Raw genomic sequence first — 21,107 nt, 5'->3', positions numbered from 1 at the left:
CAGGGAGTAAAAATGATTTGAATATTTGCAGATCAATTTATTTAGTTGCTGTAACGTACAAAAATATTCATATTTGCACTGTAAATAAATAAATAAAATATGAAGATATAAAATATGGAACTTTTATCATACAATGCACTTAAGCTTTATTCAGATTAATCAAGTTATATGAATTAAGCAACTTGAAATCAAGTAACTAATAAGGAAGACTATAGAAACTTAAAGAAATGTTTCAAGTTGCTTCACTTCACGTAATTTGACTAATATGAAATGAGATTTTATATATCTTAGAAATCGAATTTATAACCATTTCCGGCAACTTTTACCCGCGCTACCGAAGGTGCTGCGGAATAAGAAATTCCTAATAAATTCTGAGCTTGGTGTTGTTGTTCTTGCTGCAACTGAATCTGTTCAGGTACCTGTAGATGATTACTATTAAACAAAAATCATATTTAAATTTTATACAATGCAGGACTCGATGTAGCTTTAGTATATCATTCTTACTTGTTGTGCTTGTGCTTGCACATGTTCTTGAACTTGAACTTGAGCTTGAGCTTGAGCTTGAGCTTGAGCTTGAGCTTGAGCTTGCCGTAATGCAAGTAATTGCGCTAATTGTGCTTGATACGCATTAGATGCAGAATATCCATGTAACTGGGCTTGCTGATATTGCTGTAACTGTTGATAATAAGCTAGTGCAGAAGTTGGATCAATTGAGGTTTGATAGGGTAGCGGTGCAGGTGCAGGAGAAACAAAAGTGGGTGCAACTGGTGCAGTTGCATAACCATGTGTGACAGGACCAACCGGAAATACACCTGATATGATAAATGTATGCCAGTTACAACTAGTTCCTAAAAGTATCTAATATTTTGAATGTACTACAAACCTAAGCCAGGATTTTTGTAAGCAAGTGCATTAGCAACATTTGGAAGAACCTTTTGTGCTAAATGAGGATTTCCAATACTGGAACTAAACGATTGATGAGAGCTAGGGCCACTAAAAGCGAAGGCTGTTTGTGTTAAACCCGGTCTGATAAAGCTGAAAGATGCATGCTGATCAGAAGTGCCAAGTACATTTGTTGGCTTTACACCTTGAATGGGTGGTTCGGCATATACCGAAAGAAGCATAATACAAAAAAGTACTACGTATTTCTGAAAATAATAATTTTCATTAAAACATGCAATGAAAATAGTAACATAGCGGTACTTACCAACATTTTGCAGTTTTATAAGAACTTTCAAAGTTTTTCACTAGAATAAACGATAGTATTATCACCGACGAAAATCAAGCAGCTATTCTGACGCTAAGATACTCTGTGGGGAGTTATATATCGCGGAAGCAACCTGGTTGATACGTGAGTAGCATAGCATCGGCACATTTCGAATACGTTGAATCACACTTTCTCCAAAATACCGAGATGGCACAGTCCATGAATAACAATTACTCGATATAGTTTTCCCTTTTATAGAACATCGTGATTTTATGTACTATACAATAATTAGGTTTGTAAAGAACAAAAGAGACAGGGAGAAAAACTTCGTTCAAATTTACGCAATGGTCATTAGAGATCACAAAACATCGACGATAAAATTATCAATTCTTGTACATAAAATTTTAATGAGCACTTTGTACAGAAATATATACAAGATTTTAATTAAATACTATTAAAGCGAATACGTACAAGGCAGTGAAATATCTCTGTTTGATCCGCTTATGATCGTAACATTATTGATGAAAGTTACTTTCATCTACCCTAACGTCGAACTGATACGCAAACGATTTATTAATTGTAATCAGTTATTCGTTCGTCGAATATTAAATAGATTATTTTACTGGCAGTGATTCGATTCATTTATATCTCGTACTCATTCGGAAGCCTCACTTATTTTTAATTGTAAAACACTTTTAAATTCCTTTTCATTTCTTTTAATTTACAATACTTAGTATGATAAAATGTTCTAAATTTTTATATAAGTATTATATATTATATACAGTATCCAATAAAAAGATCGCAATGCAAAGACGTAGTTATCTTAAATTTTATAATTTCGATATAGCATTTATACATATTATAATTGTAAGATTTTTATTGCTATGCATATTATAAAATTTTTCAAATTAGCATTAACATTTCCATTAGACAGCCAGTATTGTGCGTACCTTAATGTAGGTACAATTTTCAAAATAAGTCATTTTTAAGATACATTTGTTAAATAATCCAATGGTCTTAGCATTGATAAACCAACTAACGACATAAATTTGTGCGAAGTGACAACAAATGCTGCCTACCATAGCTTTGTTTTACATATTAGAGAAGTATGATTGGTAAAACATACCCATAGCGGTAGTTGCAAACAATGCAAAACAACTCCACCATGTTGCTAAACCTAATAACCCTCTATATACGTCCACAGTGAATATCTGTTGTACAAGAAATATTCTTAGTATATATATTAACATTATTAACGTTATTATTAACGTTAAGTATATATTAACACACTACACATACATTAAGTATTCTTAACACAAGAACTACAGTGCAACTGTTACCTGCTTTAAGGAACTCAGAGCAAGTTGAAAATCTTGCGCCGTTTGCGCAACAGTTTTTTCATTATCATGGGCATTTATTATGTTTGATAAAGACTTTGGTGGCTCATCAGCTGGACATTCTTCGAGTGACGGTCCTTTTAAAATCCCTTCCCATGTATAACCACCTGATATATAAAAGTAATTAGAAAATCATAATTGTAATTAATATAATATTCTAGTGATATCTGTATTACCTAGAGTTTTATACATGAATGTAAAAAATAGACATATGATCATCGGCACAATAAACTGCAAAGCCACAACGCACAAATAGTAGAATACTGCCGCAATCTGAAATTAAATATAAGAAAGGTATTTCGTATCGAGTAATTAATTATATTTTCTCTTACTTAATACTTAGCCAACCGAATAAGTAGATCTCCCCCCTGTAAAGTACATCGCTGCGTGACCGAACGGAGAGATCTCCCTTTTTGACTTTTGTAACGCGTTTTCCTTTCTTTTTTTTTTGTTATTATCAGTTATTATTTACCTGGAATTGTTCCCAATTAATTGCGCCACTTTTTCTGCTTTTATAAAGTACAGTATATAATAAAATACACCGATTTAGTGGTGTTAAAATTAATTAAAAAGTTACACTATCAGTTATAACTAAATAGAGTTATAATCGAACGACACCACATTGTAAAAAAATATTAAAATGCATTATAAATTTTTAATTTCACGTTCAAGTCGTATTATTTATCTTTAGCCATCTTTAATGTTTTTAATTTTACCTATATTTTTTTATACTTTTAATACATACTTTTAATTTGATGTTTTGTATAAACAATATGTGAAGTCGTTAAATAAAATCATTACCGCAAAATATAATTGACCATTTAAGTAATTTTTAGACTTCTTCGTTTTTTAAGTAGTGAATATTAGTCCTCGATACTTGGAAAAATGCGAGGTGGACAGCGTATAGGTTGGCTTGTTCGAACAGGGTGGAAAATGTATACTTCACTGTGGCGTGCGCGGTTGGCTAAGTGTTAATATTATATATCACTTAATTTTGATACCTTTTTCTGCAAATCAACATTTGTAATTCTACCAGCTTCTTTCTTTTGATTCTCTAACCGTTGCATAGCTAGATTGAGATACGATTGCAAGTACATTGGCATTAATACAAATTTTAACAGAACTGCAACTATAATTGCAATTAATCTCATACTCTCAAAAGCCGAAGTTGTCATCCTGCAAAAATACATGTAGAAAGAGAAACTTGTATGGATAAGTGTATTGTAGTAATCATTATTTCTTAACTTACAATGGTCCATTCATACCACTAAATATTCTGACTGTAAGGTAATCTCTGCTTACAGGCTTAATCCATAAACTTACTAATAAAAGTGGAGAGGCATAACTGATGTTTGCTATTAACAATAACAACTTTTGATCTTTATAATATCTGAAATATATAATTTTTTTTAAATTGCATAATTTAAAGATTTATTTACTTTTAATACCTCAATGCATCCCAATGCATTCTTGACACTCTTAATCCTGGGAAAGTAAACAAAGAACCAAGTAAACCACACCACAAAGCAAGGAAGAACTTTACTACAATTTTTGATGCTGGCCCTCTATGAAAGAAAAGTTATTTCATGACTTTATTTGAATAAAATAAAAATACGATAATTTACAAACATTCTTGCATGAATTTTATAAACTTACGTAGAAGAAAGACCTTGATTATCTAGAAAAAGAGATGCACTATGATTGAAACTTGCATAAGCTTTATCCAATCCAATTTCAAGGTTGTTTTCATCAACAATAAGAACCATCATAGCTATGAGAAGATAAGCAAATCCAGTTACAATACATGTAGACCTTTCACCTATACTCTCCTCTCCCTTAAAGTATTGCACCCAAAGAGAAAGTAACACTTTACTAAATATTAAATAAGGAACATACTTTTTGAAGAGATCTGTGTGCTATTATAATAATATAAATCAACTATAAAAAGGATACAATGCAAAACCCAGAACTAGTGAGCACCAAAGCATACTTAGATTAATTTCATCTTTGATTGGATATAAATAATTATATATCTGTGAAATAGCAAATAAATACAACTACAAAGTATCAATGGAAATACAGATATGAAGGAAAAGAAGGTATAATTACCAACCTCTGTCATGATATAAACTGCAGTAGCATAGATAGAAAAGTCCAATAACCACTGACACTCTGTATAATATTTTAAATGCACTACATCTAACGTAGTTATCTTAGCACTCTCAAGCGTGATATCCAAATTTCTAGGAACATGAAAAACATCTCCAACCTTCCCATTTTCAGTATGTTTACCTTTCTTGGGTTTCTCTTTAGGCACACCAGCAAGAGTTCTAAGCTGTTGATCAGTTGGATACAAGTAACGTGTCAACCTATTAGTTATAATATCTTTTGTTAATTCTAGATATCATATATAGTCAATATTCTCATTATTTAAAGAATTACCCAGTAGAACATAAAATCCATCTTGCCAAAGAAAAATGTGGAGTTACTTTTTGGATAACACTGACCATAATCAGTGTTATAACTAATTGAGCACCTAAGAGAGCCTAAAACATTTAATTATTTTGAATATAAAATCTTTACATATTTCTTAAATGTTGTATAATTACATATAAATTACCATGATTGAATAGATGAAAATTGAAAATAAAGGTGGAATCACCGATCTCACAAAAGTATTTGTTCCATCACGGAATTAGTAATTTCTTGCTAAATTGTTAATTAATGCTGAAAGATACAGCAATGAATTATCTTGTGTTTAACGGCGTTAATGTGTATTCGACCATTTTAAATGGCACATAATGGAATAGCTCATTTTATAAATAGTTGTAACCCCAAAAAACCGAAAACATCATAATCCCTTGCATATGATATGAGGTTATTTCCAGCTTCACCTATTCTATCTATAGAAAGGGACAGTTTTGGTCTGTGTTCGACAGTAGTAAGAACATCTAGCGGAGAAGCACCGAAATATATTAACGTTACCAAATCGGTCAGAACCGAATCGAACTTGTGCAATTACTAATACCCGCAGGTGAATACAAATTATGTAAATTGTTTGGAGGAAATGCTGGTCCCATGATAACATAAACTAGAAAATGAGTAATCAAAAATGAGGAAATACTTAATAGCAGTTTTATATATCAATACCAATGTACAAATAACAATTTTACGTATAAGTACCTGACATGTTTCACGTATCTCTATTTAACTAAAAAAACATCAAATTAAACGCTAATTGAATGACTAATTTTGTGTATTTTTTTACGAAACTTGATTTTTTTTTTAGCAAATGTAAATTAGATTGGTATATTGTCAATATTTATGCACTTCTGCTGATCGACATCATCGTATTAATGCGAAACAATAACATCAATTATCGATCTACGTATGTTTTCAGAATCTGATGCGATCTCACATCTTGGAATTTCCATTCAATTGATTACGTAATAACATAATTATAAATAGACGATCTTTTGTTGAATTTATCATTTACATACGTCGAATATATGATTCACATCGCATTAAATTTATTAAAAGAAGATCGCAGAAATTAATTACGTATTGCGTATTTTTTTATGATGTCAAGTATAAATTACTTTGATCGATAAGTTACCGTTTCTTTATATTAAAATAAAATACTCTGTATCACTCAATTACTTTTAAAAATACATTTTCACAGTATAATGCAATTAATTTGACAGATACAGAGGCGCGTCAAACGGAAGTCTTATTTTGATCAAAAATACGCGCGAACCGTTTGTTTGGAGGAATAAAAGAAGCGGAGAAGCTGCCGATATAAAGAGAGGCCATCGATTTGTGCGATCAAATGTGAACAAGTGTTTGCCGACTGCAGACTGCGTACAAGATTCGTAAGTGTTCGCGCATATGTACGTACATACAGTTTTATGTTTTCAATTCTTTTTTTAAACGAAAAAGCGAACAGGAAAAACTGGTGTTCGCGATTAAAAAGTGTTTTAGATTAATTAAACGTGATTACGAATGATTGTATTTGTAAACGTAACACTATAGACTTGCTATCTTTGAAGTTTGTAAAAAATACTTTGTCCATTGCTGCTTTGTCCACTACTTTTGTAAAAACACTGTGGTCCACTGAAATTTTAAACACAACCATTTAACTAAATTAATTTTCTTATTAAAATTTTCTATTATAATTATATACAATTTTTGTACAGTAGTATTTGTAGTAAATGTTTACTCTATATGAAATTTCTACGATATTGTCGATATTTTTATATGATATTTTAATTGTCTCGAATGCAATTTAACGAATTCCAATTCCATTATTATTCTGATTTCTAATTTTAAATCATTCACAACTGCATGATTCGAGTCTTGACACATCACGATAGCTATGGACTATCTCCTCAAAACAATTTAGTTTATTACACTATTCACGGAAATTGTGTAATTTATAGTGACATATTATTACGAATGAAAGAAAGTTGAAGGTCACGGTAATCAAATAGTATAATGCGATATCTCTGGAACATCGAAATTAAGACAAGTATTAAATACAGTTTTGAATACTGCATCCTCTATCTATATTTTAACTTTACGATCAACGCGTGACTATCGTGACTAATCGTGAAATTCTGACAAAGATAGCTCCATATAAGACGATCCTATGTAACGTTATTTATATACCTCCTAAGATATATCATTTAAAACAATATCTATAATTGTAAAATTAAATCGTGCATGAAGAATGAAAAAAGATATCGCGTTAAAATAATAGGTACAGTCGATCCTACAGATAATTATTTTTATTAAATCATATGTGGCTTGTATATAATGTTGAAATTATTGTGAATAATAAAAAAAAAAAAGGAGATGCGTTTTCGTTGCAGGAGTCAGCGAGCAAAAATAACAATGATGACGCCAATTTTTGTGATTTCTGTTTTTTTATTCGCATTGACATGTCCCTGCAACGCGCAAGCTGATCAATCGGATTATATACGTTGTCAGAGCAACACAGAATGTCAACCAGGCTATTGTTGTACCATAGGTATTTATTGTTTTTCAATAAGATGTTAATAAATTAATCAAAGGTAATTATTAGTTTAAGAAAAAAGAATGTCGTCAACGTGTAATTCTAGGGGCAATGCGGTATAGTATACCACAATGTAAAGCTATGCAAAAAGAGGGAGAAGTTTGTAGACCAGGTAACGTTTCAACGCTTAACGTGACCCTTGGATATCCAGATGGTTCTGCATTGACATTAAAGGATGTCTATTACATCCTTTGTCCTTGCGCCGACGGACTATCATGCGATATCAAAGAAGGCGTTTGCAACAAATTAAGCGAAAAACGTGATCCAAATCGATTATCCAATGAAAATAAGAAACAAGATGGCTAATACAAAACTAAAAGGAAATATGTAATCGTTTATTATGAAGAATGACTGCAAAGAGTTGACTATAGTGAATGGTGATAACAAACAACCAAATCGTGGGAAAACCCGACTCATAGATTGTCATAAATTGTATAATTAAATTATGTACCAAAGGACTAAATTATTTTTCTAATTAAAACTTATTGATAATTTGAAATTTCTTTAATAGGTGTAATCATAAAAAAAATAATTTTAAACAATTTAAATAATAGTATTATTAGTACAACTGAAATTGTTTTAAGTACTTTAATGTAAGAATGTTGAATAAAAATAAAATATGTATGCATTTTACTAAATTTTGATACATAATACCAGAGAGGAATATCCTCTCTGATAATACTACTTATTTCTTGATCGTGAAATCTTCTTAATCGACGGTAGCAGACGATAGCAACATTTAGTGTACGATCTTAGACATAGAGTTGGCTATCTTTATTACGCTATGACAGTGACAAAGATTTTTCAATGTTATTAAATTTATTATAATTGATAATCGAATATATTATTTTGTTAGTTTGTTTTTATATAAATAGAAGAAAATATTGAAAAAATATTATATTTTGCGGTATGGACAGTCAAGTGTGCAGAGATGGTAGATTATTAGATTTGATTGACGAGATCTGGCATAAAGAGCGTTTGCCTATTGACGATATTGTAGTGCCAAATCAAGAATTACCTGATCCCGAAAGTGACAACGGTGATTCTCATATGACACTAAAGGAATTAGAACAAAAGTGGAATAACCTAGCTTTAGGAACTCTCAGTGAGAACCATTTACATTCACCAACGCCGTCTCATAATTAAATATAGGTAATAACTTATTATATACATATAACGACTGGACACTAGTGACACATTAATAATTTATTTAAATTATGTTTCTACTATAGTGTACGTATTGTACGTATCTTATATTATAGATTTAAAAATGGAGTTTCCAAATGTTGGGGAGAGATGTTCAATCAAAGATTGCAAACAATTAAATTTTTTACCATTTGAATGCAATCATTGCCATGACTTATTTTGCAAGGAACATTTTCATATAGGTTCTCATAAGTGTCTAGGTTTGAAAGATAAGATCACATATACCAAAATAAGAGCACCAAATTATACATGTTCAGATGAATTGTGCAAAGAAACTTCACCCATTGAAATGCAATGCATCAAATGTAAGAAACACTTTTGTCTACAACATAGATATCATGGCTGCCTGGAATATACTAATGAAGAAAAAACAACAAAGTTGAAAAAATGGCAAATTCCAAAAAAACAATTTGCTGAAGCAAAAGCTATAGTAGATCAAGAAATTTCAGATACTTTGAAGAAATCCAAAAATACTACAATGGCCAATAAAGTATGTTATATCATTTAAATAGTTAACAAAAAATGTTACATATTTGTATATTTAATTATTATTTAATTAGGTAAGACTTATGCGTGTAAAGGGTTCTGCTGTTGGTTCAAAAAATGTACCAGTAAATGAAAGATGTTATTTTCTTGTATATCTCCCAACTACAATATCTAACAAACATATAGGACCATCTAAAGGTATTTATGTGAATATGAACTGGACAATTGGGAAAGCTATAGACTCAATAGCTGATATATTAAAAGTATCCAACAATAATAATGTAGCAGGAGCATCTAAACTGCAATTATTTCATCATATAACTGGTGCACTAATATGTAATGAAATGGATACACCATTAATAAAATTGCTTGAAAATTCGGAACTTATAGATGGACAAAGTGTTATTTTAGAATATTCAGATAGTATGTTTGTAGATACTACTTTATATAAATAAATATTTACAAGAAGTAATAACAATTTCTTTCCTTTTGATCTATACATTCTTAAAATATGATTTATAAGTATACAACAATTTATTGATAGTGGTAAGAACACAGTTTTAGAATAATATTTGTTTATTACAAACTAGATGGTTTTATATATATCAGTTTTACATTTACTCTTGATAAAAAGACACGCAGATGTACTATGTATGTACTTAATAAACAAATCATTTACACCAGATTATTGTCAAGTTTGCTTCAAATAAAACAATGATGATACTTTGACTTTGGCACTGGACGTTCTTTCCTTTTTTGACTTACTTCAATTACACTAATATAGCATAATAAAAGAATCAACAATATCGATTTAGAAACAACTATATACTTACTAATATCTTGTAATGTGCTTATATAAATGTTAAAAAAGATAAATATAGATAGCAAGAGAGATATTGAATAATATTTTTAACCATGTGCGTGTTTTAACCGTATCATTATTTTATTACATTTTGGCGAATTGAGTAATTGATACGTTATGAAATTATAAAAGTTTCACGTAGTGACACACACGGTGAAATTTTTCACAAATAATTATGTGAATATATAAAAAAAATATTAATATAAAAATCATGTATCTCTTATGAATTGAATCTACTTCTTAAACTATTTAATGTAAGTCTTTCGTAGGATATTTAAAGGCTTAATGTTTTAATACTTATAATATTATTACATATAATGTGCGAATAATGGTTTAAAGTTTTGATGCAAAAATTACCAACATATGAACTTTGTATTATAAATACATATATATAATAAATTATGTATAACGAAAGAATTAATATTTTTATAAAATCAATTCCGTCTTATACATGATTAATAGCATTAATTTAATTAATCTTATGTCAATTAAAAATTCTTCATATGTGAATAAGTTTTGCAACAAATTTTATATGTAACTAAATGTGTAGATTGAATAATATTCACTTTCAGATATCCTACTTTAGGTTGAATTACTGTACTTTAAAAGTAACCAGCCTATGATTATGCGAGTTATATAAAATTTCGAGAAAGAAAATATATAATTATCACTTAACAATTTATCGATATAGATTCGATGAAGATATAAGATAAGTTAGTAATGGAGATAAAAGGAAATAGTTATAAAAATAGAATAATATATAAAAGAAAATAAAAGCTAGCCTTTGCTTAAATATACATGAAAATAGTTTCTGAAGTAAAGCACAAGTCTGATCAAAGAAAGAATACAAAGTATGTATACAGAGATTGCAAAAAGAACAAGTAAAGTCATCCGGACATTTACATTTGTTTCATTGTCTTGGCCTCTTATTCGACCACTGGCCACCTGCCTGCTGGGAGGAGAATGAATCTGATAGCGGTAGGTGGCCTGAAGTCAAGCTCAGGAATGCCAACGAGACTTTTGCAATTCAATTTGACCTTCCAATGTCTTGGCAAGATATATGACAAAAAGTTGACTAAGAGCTATACCTAAAGCAATACCAGCTATTGTGTACAAATTGCGTTCTGCCCAACTTCGTACAATTTCAATGCAACCGCTAGTCCATACTTTCTTGCCTGCTTCAGATACTGGTAACATTTGCACTTTATAGCCACACATTATATTCACAAGACCACTCTAAACATTTCAATAATGTTTTAAATTCCAATATGATCTCATTAACAAAATGTAAAAATTTGTACTTACTGATATGTCTGTAGCATTAATGCAACATGAAAATGGTGCACCACAACGTTCAACACTAGGACTGGAGCAATTAAAATATTCATTCTTTCCCCAATCCAAGTATCCTTCTTGACTTAAACCACAACATCTAAACTGTTCATGAAAATATAGATTTTTTAAATATTATTAATTATAATAATATACCTTAATAAATGTTTGTTTATAAGAGTCTTTACTTTTTGTTGCCCAAAATCAATAAAATTTTGTAGATCAGGATCTTCCCTATATGTTTGTATGATTTTATCTGTAAATGACTCCTCCAATAATGATTGCAATGTATGTGGGAATACAAAACCAACAATTGCAATACCCATCTCAAGCAAGAAGAATACCAATAGACATAGTGAATACTGCAATAAATAAGTATTACTTGTGTGTTAATAAACTGCTTAATATAACGATATGTCTGATAATACTAACAAATTTAAGAAGACAAGTATTTTCGCGTAATGCTCCAACACATCCTGCAAAACTAACAACAAAGACTACTCCTCCAGCGATAACCATCACAAGTGAAATATTAAGGATCACATCATATACATTTTCTACTCTAACGGAACCAGTTGCTTGCCATTTATCCACAAATGCATATAAACCTACTCCAATTAAAAGGCCTCCAAATAACTGTACAACAAAATAAAACATTTAAAATTTCATTCTCATAAGATTTCTCTACATATAATAAGATTTTTTCATAAGATTTATCTATAAATAACAAATACATGTAATACATAATTTTCTGCTTACTGTCTGCTTATATTTTATTTATTAGTGATAATAATGATAAGATAATTAATAGGATGAGAAATATAAAACATTTACTAACCCAAAAAACAAAATTGAGCATAAATATCATATACTTCACACAAGAACTAACATAAGTGAAGTTATTTGTTCGCCGCCGATTATTCATCATGGTAAAGTAGAAATTGTTTTAAGAGTTATTAATTGGTATATACAAGAAATTCTCACTTTTAGTTATATATACAAATTACATAGATTGCATTACTTATTTCATAATTTCACTTATTCAACGCATATTTGCTACCTTTTTACTTAATCTTCGATGAACTATATTTAATCGTTCATGAAAAGGAAAAATATAATGCACCATACTTTGACAGCTTACTTTGCATCCGCCATTACACTTCTGTTTCTCGTATTCCTCGCATCCAAGTTTGAAATCAGCTGTCCGCGCATTCCACGTTTCAGTAATCTACATGCAGAATAGACAGAATTCATTTTTGTATAGATCACGTATAAACTGTCAAACGTAAAAAATTCTAAACGAGACAAAATTTCTAATGTTTGATTCGTTTAGAATTTTTTGATATTTATACTATACATATTCGAAAATATAAGATACTCGCTTTAAAAGGATGACATCAGTGCAAGACAGTAAGTTTGTGTTGTGTACTATAGTTCATAATTTAGAGGTTAACAGGACTATATTAATACATTCTTTTATATTTAATTAATAATAGATTACCGTAGTATCACATTATAAATATTTTATCATAATGATAAATGATGTAATATATTACTATTTATTTTTATATGATTACATAAAAAATAAATCGTTGTTTCTTAACCTATATAATGTAAACAACGAATTAATACTTGAAAACATAACTATTATATGCTTACATAGTATTGAAAGTGCCAATTATATGAAATTTAACTTATTAAATGATTTATATTTATTAAATATTATAATATTTGCAGGATTAAAATTAAGAAGATCATATGATACTTGGAGTACTCGTGAACAACTATGTTTAGCTTCTAGTGTATTGAAGTCAGGAGATCAAAATTGGATGAGTGTATCACGATCATTAAAAGCATTTGTTGAGAAAGAAACATTGAGACCACCTGATTGGTTTTCTCAAAAATCTTGTGCCAGTCAATATGCATATTTATTGGAAAATGCAGATACCCCCAAGAGGAAGAAAAGGGAAAGTGGAGAAACTACTGGTGAATCAATAGTTAGAAGATTAACGCAAGAAAGATTAGTTGAACTAAGGCAAATATTAGCTTTCCAAAAGGATGAATACCAACAGCTTAAAGCTGAAATAAATATGTTAAAATCTGGATCAATATCGGAGGACAAGTTACAAAAAATGTGGCTTGCAATGGAGCAAGAAGAACGGGAACAAGAACAAAAAGCAAGAGCACATTCTGCATGGTTAGCAAAACGACAACAAAAGCAAGAATTAAATTCATCACAAACAGGAACTACTATAATTCAACGTAAATCTACTGAAAGTACAATAGAAATTCAAGAAACAATAGAAAATACAGATGAAGATGAAAAGAAGGCCAGGGGGGGAAGGTCACCATTGTTAACAAGTCTATTAAAATCACCAAGTCCAACAACACAAACCCAAACCACAACTACTACAGCACAAGTAAGCTCTCCTACGATCACAAGCCTACTTAGTTCTAGTCCTAAAGTACCAAATTCTCAATTGACACAAAATGTATCTCCACAATTGCACCAGTTAGTTACTTCTGCAATTTCAAATATATCATCAGAAAGACCATCAGTTGGTGCACCAACCTTATCTATGTTATTAGAAATGCCTGCTAATGCACACAGGGGTCCTCTACCTAATTTACAATCAACTCCAGGTATGGTATCTCAACAAAATGTTCCTACTGAAGTTCACAGTCTTCAACCGCAATCTATGCATCAAGTTACAATACAAAATGAAACATCTGTATCTGCTCAGCCTCTTACAATTAGCACTCCAAATATGCCATCTACAGAAAGTATGGTACAGATTATAGATCATATAGATGATGTAATACGTAAAGATATAATGGCAGACGTAATAGACAAAGATGAAATCAATGAAATTATTGGAGATATAGAAGAGTTGATAAAAGAAGAAATTACTGGTAGTCCACAAACTATAGATACAACTACATCAACAATTAATACCCTTACTGTACCTCAAATTCAAGAAGTACCAGTGGTAACAGAACGCCCAGAACCCAGAGATGTAGATGAAGTTGTATCACTTTCTAATTCACCAGAAAGTGAAATGGCTATTGAAGAAATTGATTCCAGTACATCAAATATTGCAGAAATTATAGGGACAGTTGCTATTGAACCACAAGAACATAAAGTTATTGTTGCGGAAGTATCTGAAACCATACCAAGTGCATCAGAAGAAATAAAATCTGAAGAAAGTACATGTTATGAAAGAGTAACATTGAATGAAGAGCTGAATTGTCCTGAATTAGACACTCAGGATGGTGAAAATAGCAAAGATATTCCAATAGAAGAGAAACAAATCATTGAGGAATTTGATACTATGGATTCTACTTCAAATGTAGAAACTGAAGAAAATGATTCAAAAGTACCTACAAAAGAGTTAATAGAAGAAATAGCAGAAGATGAAGTTGAAGAAGAAGAAGAAACTGAAGTAATTGTACCAGAAATTAAAGAGTCACCTACTAGTAAACTACAAAGAGTGTCCTCTGAAGAGTTAGAAAATAAAGGCAATATGGAATTGGATCAATTAGAAATGCATCTTGCTAAAATTACAGGTGAACAGCAAGATGTTCCATCAGCAGAAGTTGTTAGTGTTTCATCTGAAGTAACAAATGATCTTCCTAGTACCGAGGATACAGAAAAATCACAAGATATTAGTTTAATTTTAGAAGATGATGAAAGTAGCTCTGATGATAAAAAGAAGATAACAGAAGAACAAATAATAGAAAATACAATTGAGAGCACAGAATCTATTGATCTATCATTCAAAGAAGACCCTATAATTGTAGTCAAAGAAAAGACTATTATAGAAGTAAGTGAAGAATCTCCAGAAAAATCTCAAGAGGAACAAACAGAAGAAACTTTAGAAATTTATACAGATGAATTTAAAAAAGAAGATACAAAAGATTCTTCTGAAGATACAACAAGCTCTATTCTGCAAGATATAGAAATAAAAGAAGAGGAAATAGAGGAAACAGCAATTGTGGAAGATTGGTCAATCAAGGTCAAGGAAGATCAACTGGTATCTCCAGAAGATATAGAAACTTCAAAAACAGAACCCGCAGATCCTATTAAATCTGAGTTCGACATTTCCATTGTAAAAAAGGAAGAAAATACATATGAAGACTCAAAAGTCGAAGAGGAGACAAAAATTCAATTGGAAAATGCTGTAATATCAGAAGTTCAAAAAGAAGTTCAAATAAAAGAAGAGAAAGAAGAAAAAAAAGGTATAGATACTGAACAAAATGTAAAAAAAGAGCTAGAATCTATAATAAGTGCTGGAGAAGATACTGCTGAATTAGATGAAGAAGAATCATCATTAAGCAAGTTAAGTGGAGGACGTGCTATGAAAACTTATTCAAAAAAACAAAATGTTTGTATCGATAGTGAACCTGAAAATGAAGGTACTGGAGAAGGTGCAGATTATAGGGCATGGAAGAAGGCAGTCATGTTGGTTTATAATCGACTTGCTACACATAAGTATGCATCTGTATTTTTGAGACCTATTACAGAAGATCAAGCACCTGGATATCATTCAGTTATCTTTAGACCTATGGACTTATCCACTATTAAAAAAAATATAGACAATGGAACAATTAGATCTACGATGCATTTTCAACGTGATGTCATGTTAATGTTTCAAAATGCCATTATGTATAATAAACATGATACATTTATTTACAAAATGGCAGTTTCAATGCAGGAAGAATGTCTACAGCATATGCAGGTAAATATATAAATGTAATATTATTTTCTATGCATATGCATCTAACATCGTTTAATTTTGTTTAGATATTAGTACAAGTTACAGGGGAGGGAACACTCAGGAGAGAAACAAGAACTGCAGCAAGTAGTAGTAGTGAGGCTAGTGAAAGTAGTATAAAAAGAAAAAGAAGTCACATCACTCCAAGTCCTCATGATACAGACAGTCCACGTTCAAAAAAGCGTAGAAAATCAGAGAATGATTAAGGACATTTTTATATTTATGTATATACATATGTGTAATGTGATACGCATTAAAGTTCTAAAGAACTTTACTGGGAAGGATGAAAGAAATGATAAATTTATCCTATCAGCATTAAAGAATGATACTGGACATTTAAGATGTTTGAGATGTATGAAAAGAAATACAGTGATTTGAAATTCTATCTGTTAGAATTATTTTTAAATTATAATAAAAAATACAAAAATAGATTTTGTATTAATAATTACAAGGTTCATTCAATTTATCTTTTAAGACTTTATTACAACTATGTACTATAGTATAATGAATAACAAAAATAATTATTTGCAATATATATGTCGGAGATGGAAAGACAGCGGCATTTCCCGTCCGGAATGTTGGAAAAAACCCCAACACACTAGTTCAAACTTTTACTACAGCTGCCCTTAAGTAATAAAAATAAGAAATAGTCTTAATGTTCCAATCTGATTTTATGACGATGGGTTTGGGCTCGAAGTGACATGGTAGGTCACCGGACGTAGCCACGGTAGCCACGGGCACGGGAGGGACATGTACCTGACAGAGGTATGAAATGATTATATGGCTCTCCTTAAAAACAAAGATTAACCCGAGAAGCGGAAACAGGAGTATATAAGGGCAGCCTCTTTTGGATTACAAGAGTTAGAGTTAGAGTATTAGAGTCATTGGACGAATTGCCGATTGAGTGATCCGAATCGAGTAGTACGTTGATACTTGTCCTCCCGTGGATCGTGGATTCGATCAGGTATCGAACCTGAATTCGTTGTCACCATCATCTCGACCATCCTATTACCATTACTCATAGCCTCTTGTAGTGTCCACATTCGTACTGATAAATATTGGCTACATCCGCGACGGTAAAGTAAGTAAAGGTTCATCGAACGCCTCAAAATGCCAACCTGTCTCCGACATATATATTATTTTAAAGAAAATGTAACATTTTTATTTTAAGGAAGATATAATAAAGACATTTTATAAAGCATAACTTTCTCTTAATATTAAAAAACCAAAAAATGTATTAAATAAATATTCCAAATTATAGCTTATAATGCAACTTGTTCTACCATAATAAAAAAAGCCTGCCATTTATTTTCAATGGCTCTTCTAAACATTAAAATTTTAAACACAAAGTACAAAAAATCATCAGTGTAATCAAACATATGTAGAAAATTTAAATTTTATAATTGTATAACTTATCAAAATTTAAACAAAATTCATAATGGGCTATTATGCTAGCGGTGATACTCGTAAAACGATACAAAATTCCGAGGATGAAGGTTATGAAAATCAATCATCTTGTACCACAATATCTGTTGGGGTATTAAATCAATTAAATGTTAATGACAAACAATATTTTACATTTAGAATTTCTCAAGATATTGTAAGTTACTATTATCAAAAATATGCCTTTATTTAAAGAGAAATATCTTTATTTTTAAGTCACCGGCATCAACAGCACCACCAATATCCGATGACACTGATCGACCGTTTTGGGCTGAAGATGAATTAAGTAGTTCAGAATCAAAGCAGCAGTTAAACGAAAAACAGAAACGTAGGCGTAGTTTGTCTTATCGTAATCGTGTTGCGATACACAGAAGCCGGTCTTTACTTTTTCAATCATCAAGTTCTAGTTTAGATTCGCTATCTGAACAAATTTCATCTGGAGGTACTTATTAATATAAATATTATACAAGAAACACAAGAATCGTAGGTTCTTTGTAATTTTAACATAATTATCATAGTTCTCAAGCAGGAACAATTTACAAGCCAATTCAGTATAGAACTACACAGCTACAATAATAGAAAGAAAAAATATACACGTAAAAGAGGAGCTCCTTTTTTAAATAACGATAAAATTATTTATACAAAATGTAAAACTTCCAATCGAAAATAAATGCAGAAACATCACTCATTTTTAATAGATAAAATGTTTCACTGGTAAATTGTTTATCATCATTTATATTGTTTAAATTACAGCATATCATAATTCTGATAAATCTGTTTGCTTCCTATCACAAACTAATAAGAATTCTATGTATAAAATTATTTTGGAATACATATATAGATAATTAAGAACCTAAACAAATTATGAGCTACTTTATAACCAACGAGCAAGGAAAAAATGAGTATAGGAAGTTTGGCAAACTTCGACTCCGTAAGTTCTTTCATTGAAATTAATAGAATTTATTTTTAATAAATATTCGTATTAATAAATACTCCTTGCATAAATTATTTCTATACGCAATTAATATTGTTAAAATACACATGCATATATATAGTATATATACAATATTATCGCCATATTGCATGTTCTATTACGCATGGTATATTTAAAATTTGAACTTCAAATACGCCCAATGGATTACTTATACAATTATAATATCTACACGTTCATATTCTTCTTTAAATTTCAGAATCAACAATACATCCCGCTTTTAGTTTAACCCTTCTGGGTTTTTGTATGTTAGTTTTAATATTATTAGCATGGAATTTCAATAATATGATAAACCAGAATATTGATAATCATATCCTTCACTTATATTCGAGACAATCACTTTTACACATAGTGTCAGACAAATTTTTGTCATTCGGTCTTGATACATCATTACTTCGTGATATGAAAAGTCTTCCAATAAAGGATAGCAAATTTATAAATTTAGCTCGACTTCTTGGGCCAGCCTATGTTCGGGTAGGCGGTACGTCTGCAGATTGTCTATACTTTAATCAAGTTGGTATATTATTTTATCATTTATGAAATTATCATATATATAATATATATATATATATACATATTTATTTAAAAACACTTAGATAATAATTTATATGAATTATATTGTATAGACAAAAATAGTTTCCGAAAAAGTAATTAATCCGATAGACGGCCAAGATATAAGTAATTTTACTATTAATGAGACAGATTTTGAGAATTTATACAACTTTGCGACAGAATCAAAATTGCGAATGATATTCGATTTAAATGTATTAATTAGAAATGTTAATGACTCTTGGAATGATGTTAATGCTAAAAATATAATCTCATTTGCCAAAAATAAGGGCATGACTCTAGACTGGCAATTAGGAAATGGTAAATGTTTTATTTACTATTTTTTTTTAATATCATATTTTATTATTCAATCTGCTTATCTTTTAAATAGATTTGATACGTAATAATAATAAAATTTCAGAACCAAATTCTTTTCGTCATGTATTTAATAGAAATGTTAATGCAACTCAACTTGCACATGATTATTGTCACTTGAGGGAATTATTAGATGAAATGGGATATAATAAAAGTCTTCTTGTGGGACCAGAAGTAAATCATGTAGAAGATACAATTCATATGGGAGAGCAATATGCGAAAACATTTTTAGAAAATGATAAAAATAGTGTAAACTATGTTACTTGGCATCAATATTACCTTGATGGAAGAGAAGCTCAACTAACTGATTTTATAAATATTTCAACTTTTAATTATTTGCCAAAGCAAATTAAATCCATGCAAAAAGCAATTATATCATCAGGAGGACTTATTCCTATGTGGTTATGTATGTAATCATATTAGATTCTTTGAAATAAAATTTCAAATTTAAGTGATGGAAAAGAATCTTTTTGTAGCAGAAACAAGTACAGCTTATGGTGGAGGTGCACCAAACCTATCAGATAGATTTGTAGCTGGATTTTTATGGCTCGACAAATTGGGATACAGTGCCAGTACAGGAGTAAATGTTGTTACTAGGCAATCATTATTTGGTGGAGACTATGCTATGATTGGATCTGATCTTATACCAAATCCTGACTGGTGGGTTAGTGTAGTGTATAAGAAATTTGTTTCAGAAAAAGTTTTAGAGCTATTACCAATACCTCTTGAGTATGTACGATTGTATGCACATTGCACTCCAAAAAAAGCATGGACTGGCAGATTTCCAGCAATTACAATATATGGAATTAATCTAGCTAACTTCCCTATTCGTACTACTATTCAAGGAATTCCTGTATTTCACAGAAATGCTAAAGTTTATTTATATGCACTTACTTCTGACAAACTACAATCAAGGTATGTAATAATTATTTTACATGAAAATAGATTATGTAACATTTTATTTCAAATTTTTTTAGGACTATAAAAATGAATGGAGAATTATTGAAATTGGAATCTAATGGAAATTTACCACCATTCCGACCTATAGTATTAGAATCTATAGAACAAATTACTTTACCACCCTATTCCATGATATTTATTATAATACATAATGCAAATGTTCCAGCATGTTATACATAGATAATATGCAACAATTTCAATTAAATTATATCATATATTATGTATACGTGTTCTATACATTAAAAATTTATATTATAGAATCTCATAAAACATTTTTACAATCATCACTAACTAGAATAAAGAAAAATTAATAAAAGAATTAAACAATTAAATAATTTTTTATAAGATATTACTATATCTTATATATACGCATTTATGGATTTGTGTGAGCTCGCGTGTGCGTATTATATATATGCAAACAACTATATTATTCAATATATGCATCTTATT

The 21,107-nt window shown here is 30.1% G+C and overlaps 7 protein-coding genes across 13 annotated transcripts; 4 read left to right on the top strand and 3 right to left on the bottom strand.

Annotated features, from left to right (window-relative positions):
- Positions 1–22: 22 nt before the first annotated feature.
- On the bottom strand, positions 23–1,311 carry LOC105680600 (transcription elongation regulator 1-like). Of its 2 annotated transcripts, none has more exons than XM_012384330.3 (4): positions 1,208–1,311; positions 884–1,148; positions 505–812; positions 23–419 (listed from the first exon to the last, which is right to left on the bottom strand). In XM_012384330.3, the coding sequence occupies exons 1-4, from the start codon at positions 1,211–1,213 to the stop codon at positions 288–290; spliced, it is 711 nt and encodes a 236-aa protein (XP_012239753.1). In that variant the 5' UTR covers positions 1,214–1,311; the 3' UTR covers positions 23–287. The 2 variants fall into 2 exon arrangements, with proteins under 2 accessions (XP_012239753.1, XP_024222348.1); XM_024366580.2 differs by having other exon boundaries at positions 320–432.
- Positions 1,312–1,698: 387 nt separating this feature from the next.
- Positions 1,699–5,644, bottom strand: LOC100742004 (transmembrane protein 161B). Of its 2 annotated transcripts, none has more exons than XM_024366527.2 (11): positions 5,225–5,644; positions 5,047–5,150; positions 4,718–4,973; positions 4,558–4,661; positions 4,261–4,476; positions 4,053–4,169; positions 3,854–3,994; positions 3,606–3,780; positions 2,781–2,877; positions 2,548–2,711; positions 1,699–2,418 (listed from the first exon to the last, which is right to left on the bottom strand). In XM_024366527.2, exons 1-11 carry the CDS (start codon positions 5,225–5,227, stop codon positions 2,299–2,301), a joined length of 1,497 nt encoding a protein of 498 aa, XP_024222295.1. In that variant the 5' UTR covers positions 5,228–5,644; the 3' UTR covers positions 1,699–2,298. The 2 variants fall into 2 exon arrangements, with proteins under 2 accessions (XP_024222295.1, XP_012239706.1); XM_012384283.3 differs by having other exon boundaries at positions 2,293–2,418; positions 4,558–4,637.
- A 43-nt stretch (positions 5,645–5,687) lies between these two features.
- Positions 5,688–8,311, top strand: LOC100745562. 2 transcript variants are annotated; one of them, XM_024366587.1, is made up of 5 exons: positions 5,688–5,706; positions 6,005–6,050; positions 6,315–6,476; positions 7,476–7,633; positions 7,725–8,311. In XM_024366587.1, exons 1-5 carry the CDS (start codon positions 5,703–5,705, stop codon positions 7,982–7,984), a joined length of 630 nt encoding a protein of 209 aa, XP_024222355.1. In that variant the 5' UTR covers positions 5,688–5,702; the 3' UTR covers positions 7,985–8,311. The 2 variants fall into 2 exon arrangements, with proteins under 2 accessions (XP_024222355.1, XP_033175776.1); XM_033319885.1 differs by having other exon boundaries at positions 6,309–6,476.
- Positions 8,312–8,432: 121 nt separating this feature from the next.
- Positions 8,433–9,848, top strand: LOC100745444 (AN1-type zinc finger protein 1). Of its 2 annotated transcripts, none has more exons than XM_012384322.3 (3): positions 8,433–8,830; positions 8,941–9,374; positions 9,445–9,848. In XM_012384322.3, the coding sequence occupies exons 2-3, from the start codon at positions 8,949–8,951 to the stop codon at positions 9,823–9,825; spliced, it is 807 nt and encodes a 268-aa protein (XP_012239745.1). In that variant the 5' UTR covers positions 8,433–8,830; positions 8,941–8,948; the 3' UTR covers positions 9,826–9,848. The 2 variants fall into 2 exon arrangements, with proteins under 2 accessions (XP_012239745.1, XP_003484761.1); XM_003484713.4 differs by having other exon boundaries at positions 8,440–8,830; positions 8,911–9,374.
- A 1,143-nt stretch (positions 9,849–10,991) lies between these two features.
- LOC100741885 (tetraspanin-33) lies at positions 10,992–18,215 on the bottom strand. 2 transcript variants are annotated; one of them, XM_003484768.3, is made up of 5 exons: positions 12,403–12,781; positions 11,997–12,200; positions 11,753–11,926; positions 11,538–11,669; positions 10,992–11,468 (listed from the first exon to the last, which is right to left on the bottom strand). In XM_003484768.3, exons 1-5 carry the CDS (start codon positions 12,490–12,492, stop codon positions 11,232–11,234), a joined length of 837 nt encoding a protein of 278 aa, XP_003484816.1. In that variant the 5' UTR covers positions 12,493–12,781; the 3' UTR covers positions 10,992–11,231. The 2 variants fall into 2 exon arrangements, with proteins under 2 accessions (XP_003484816.1, XP_033175759.1); XM_033319868.1 differs by lacking the exon at positions 12,403–12,781 and adding an exon at positions 18,021–18,215 and having other exon boundaries at positions 11,047–11,468.
- On the top strand, positions 12,839–16,674 carry LOC100745076 (bromodomain-containing protein 8). The gene is made up of 3 exons (XM_012384259.3): positions 12,839–12,974; positions 13,302–16,303; positions 16,369–16,674. Exons 1-3 carry the CDS (start codon positions 12,956–12,958, stop codon positions 16,543–16,545), a joined length of 3,198 nt encoding a protein of 1,065 aa, XP_012239682.1. The 5' UTR covers positions 12,839–12,955; the 3' UTR covers positions 16,546–16,674.
- LOC100745198 (heparanase) lies at positions 18,094–20,981 on the top strand. 2 transcript variants are annotated; one of them, XM_033319858.1, is made up of 7 exons: positions 18,094–18,224; positions 18,624–18,713; positions 18,973–19,286; positions 19,400–19,643; positions 19,744–20,103; positions 20,174–20,612; positions 20,675–20,981. In XM_033319858.1, exons 2-7 carry the CDS (start codon positions 18,647–18,649, stop codon positions 20,835–20,837), a joined length of 1,587 nt encoding a protein of 528 aa, XP_033175749.1. In that variant the 5' UTR covers positions 18,094–18,224; positions 18,624–18,646; the 3' UTR covers positions 20,838–20,981. The 2 variants fall into 2 exon arrangements, with proteins under 2 accessions (XP_033175749.1, XP_012239692.1); XM_012384269.3 differs by lacking the exon at positions 18,094–18,224 and having other exon boundaries at positions 18,545–18,713.
- The last annotated feature ends 126 nt before the right edge of the window (positions 20,982–21,107 follow it).

This window comes from Bombus impatiens, unplaced genomic scaffold (genome assembly GCF_000188095.3).
Source record: "Bombus impatiens unplaced genomic scaffold, BIMP_2.2 scf_0020, whole genome shotgun sequence".
NCBI classification, from domain to species: domain Eukaryota; kingdom Metazoa; phylum Arthropoda; class Insecta; order Hymenoptera; family Apidae; genus Bombus; species Bombus impatiens.
The sequence above is the reverse complement of the archived record's forward strand: the minus strand, read 5'-3'. Positions and strand labels throughout refer to the sequence as shown.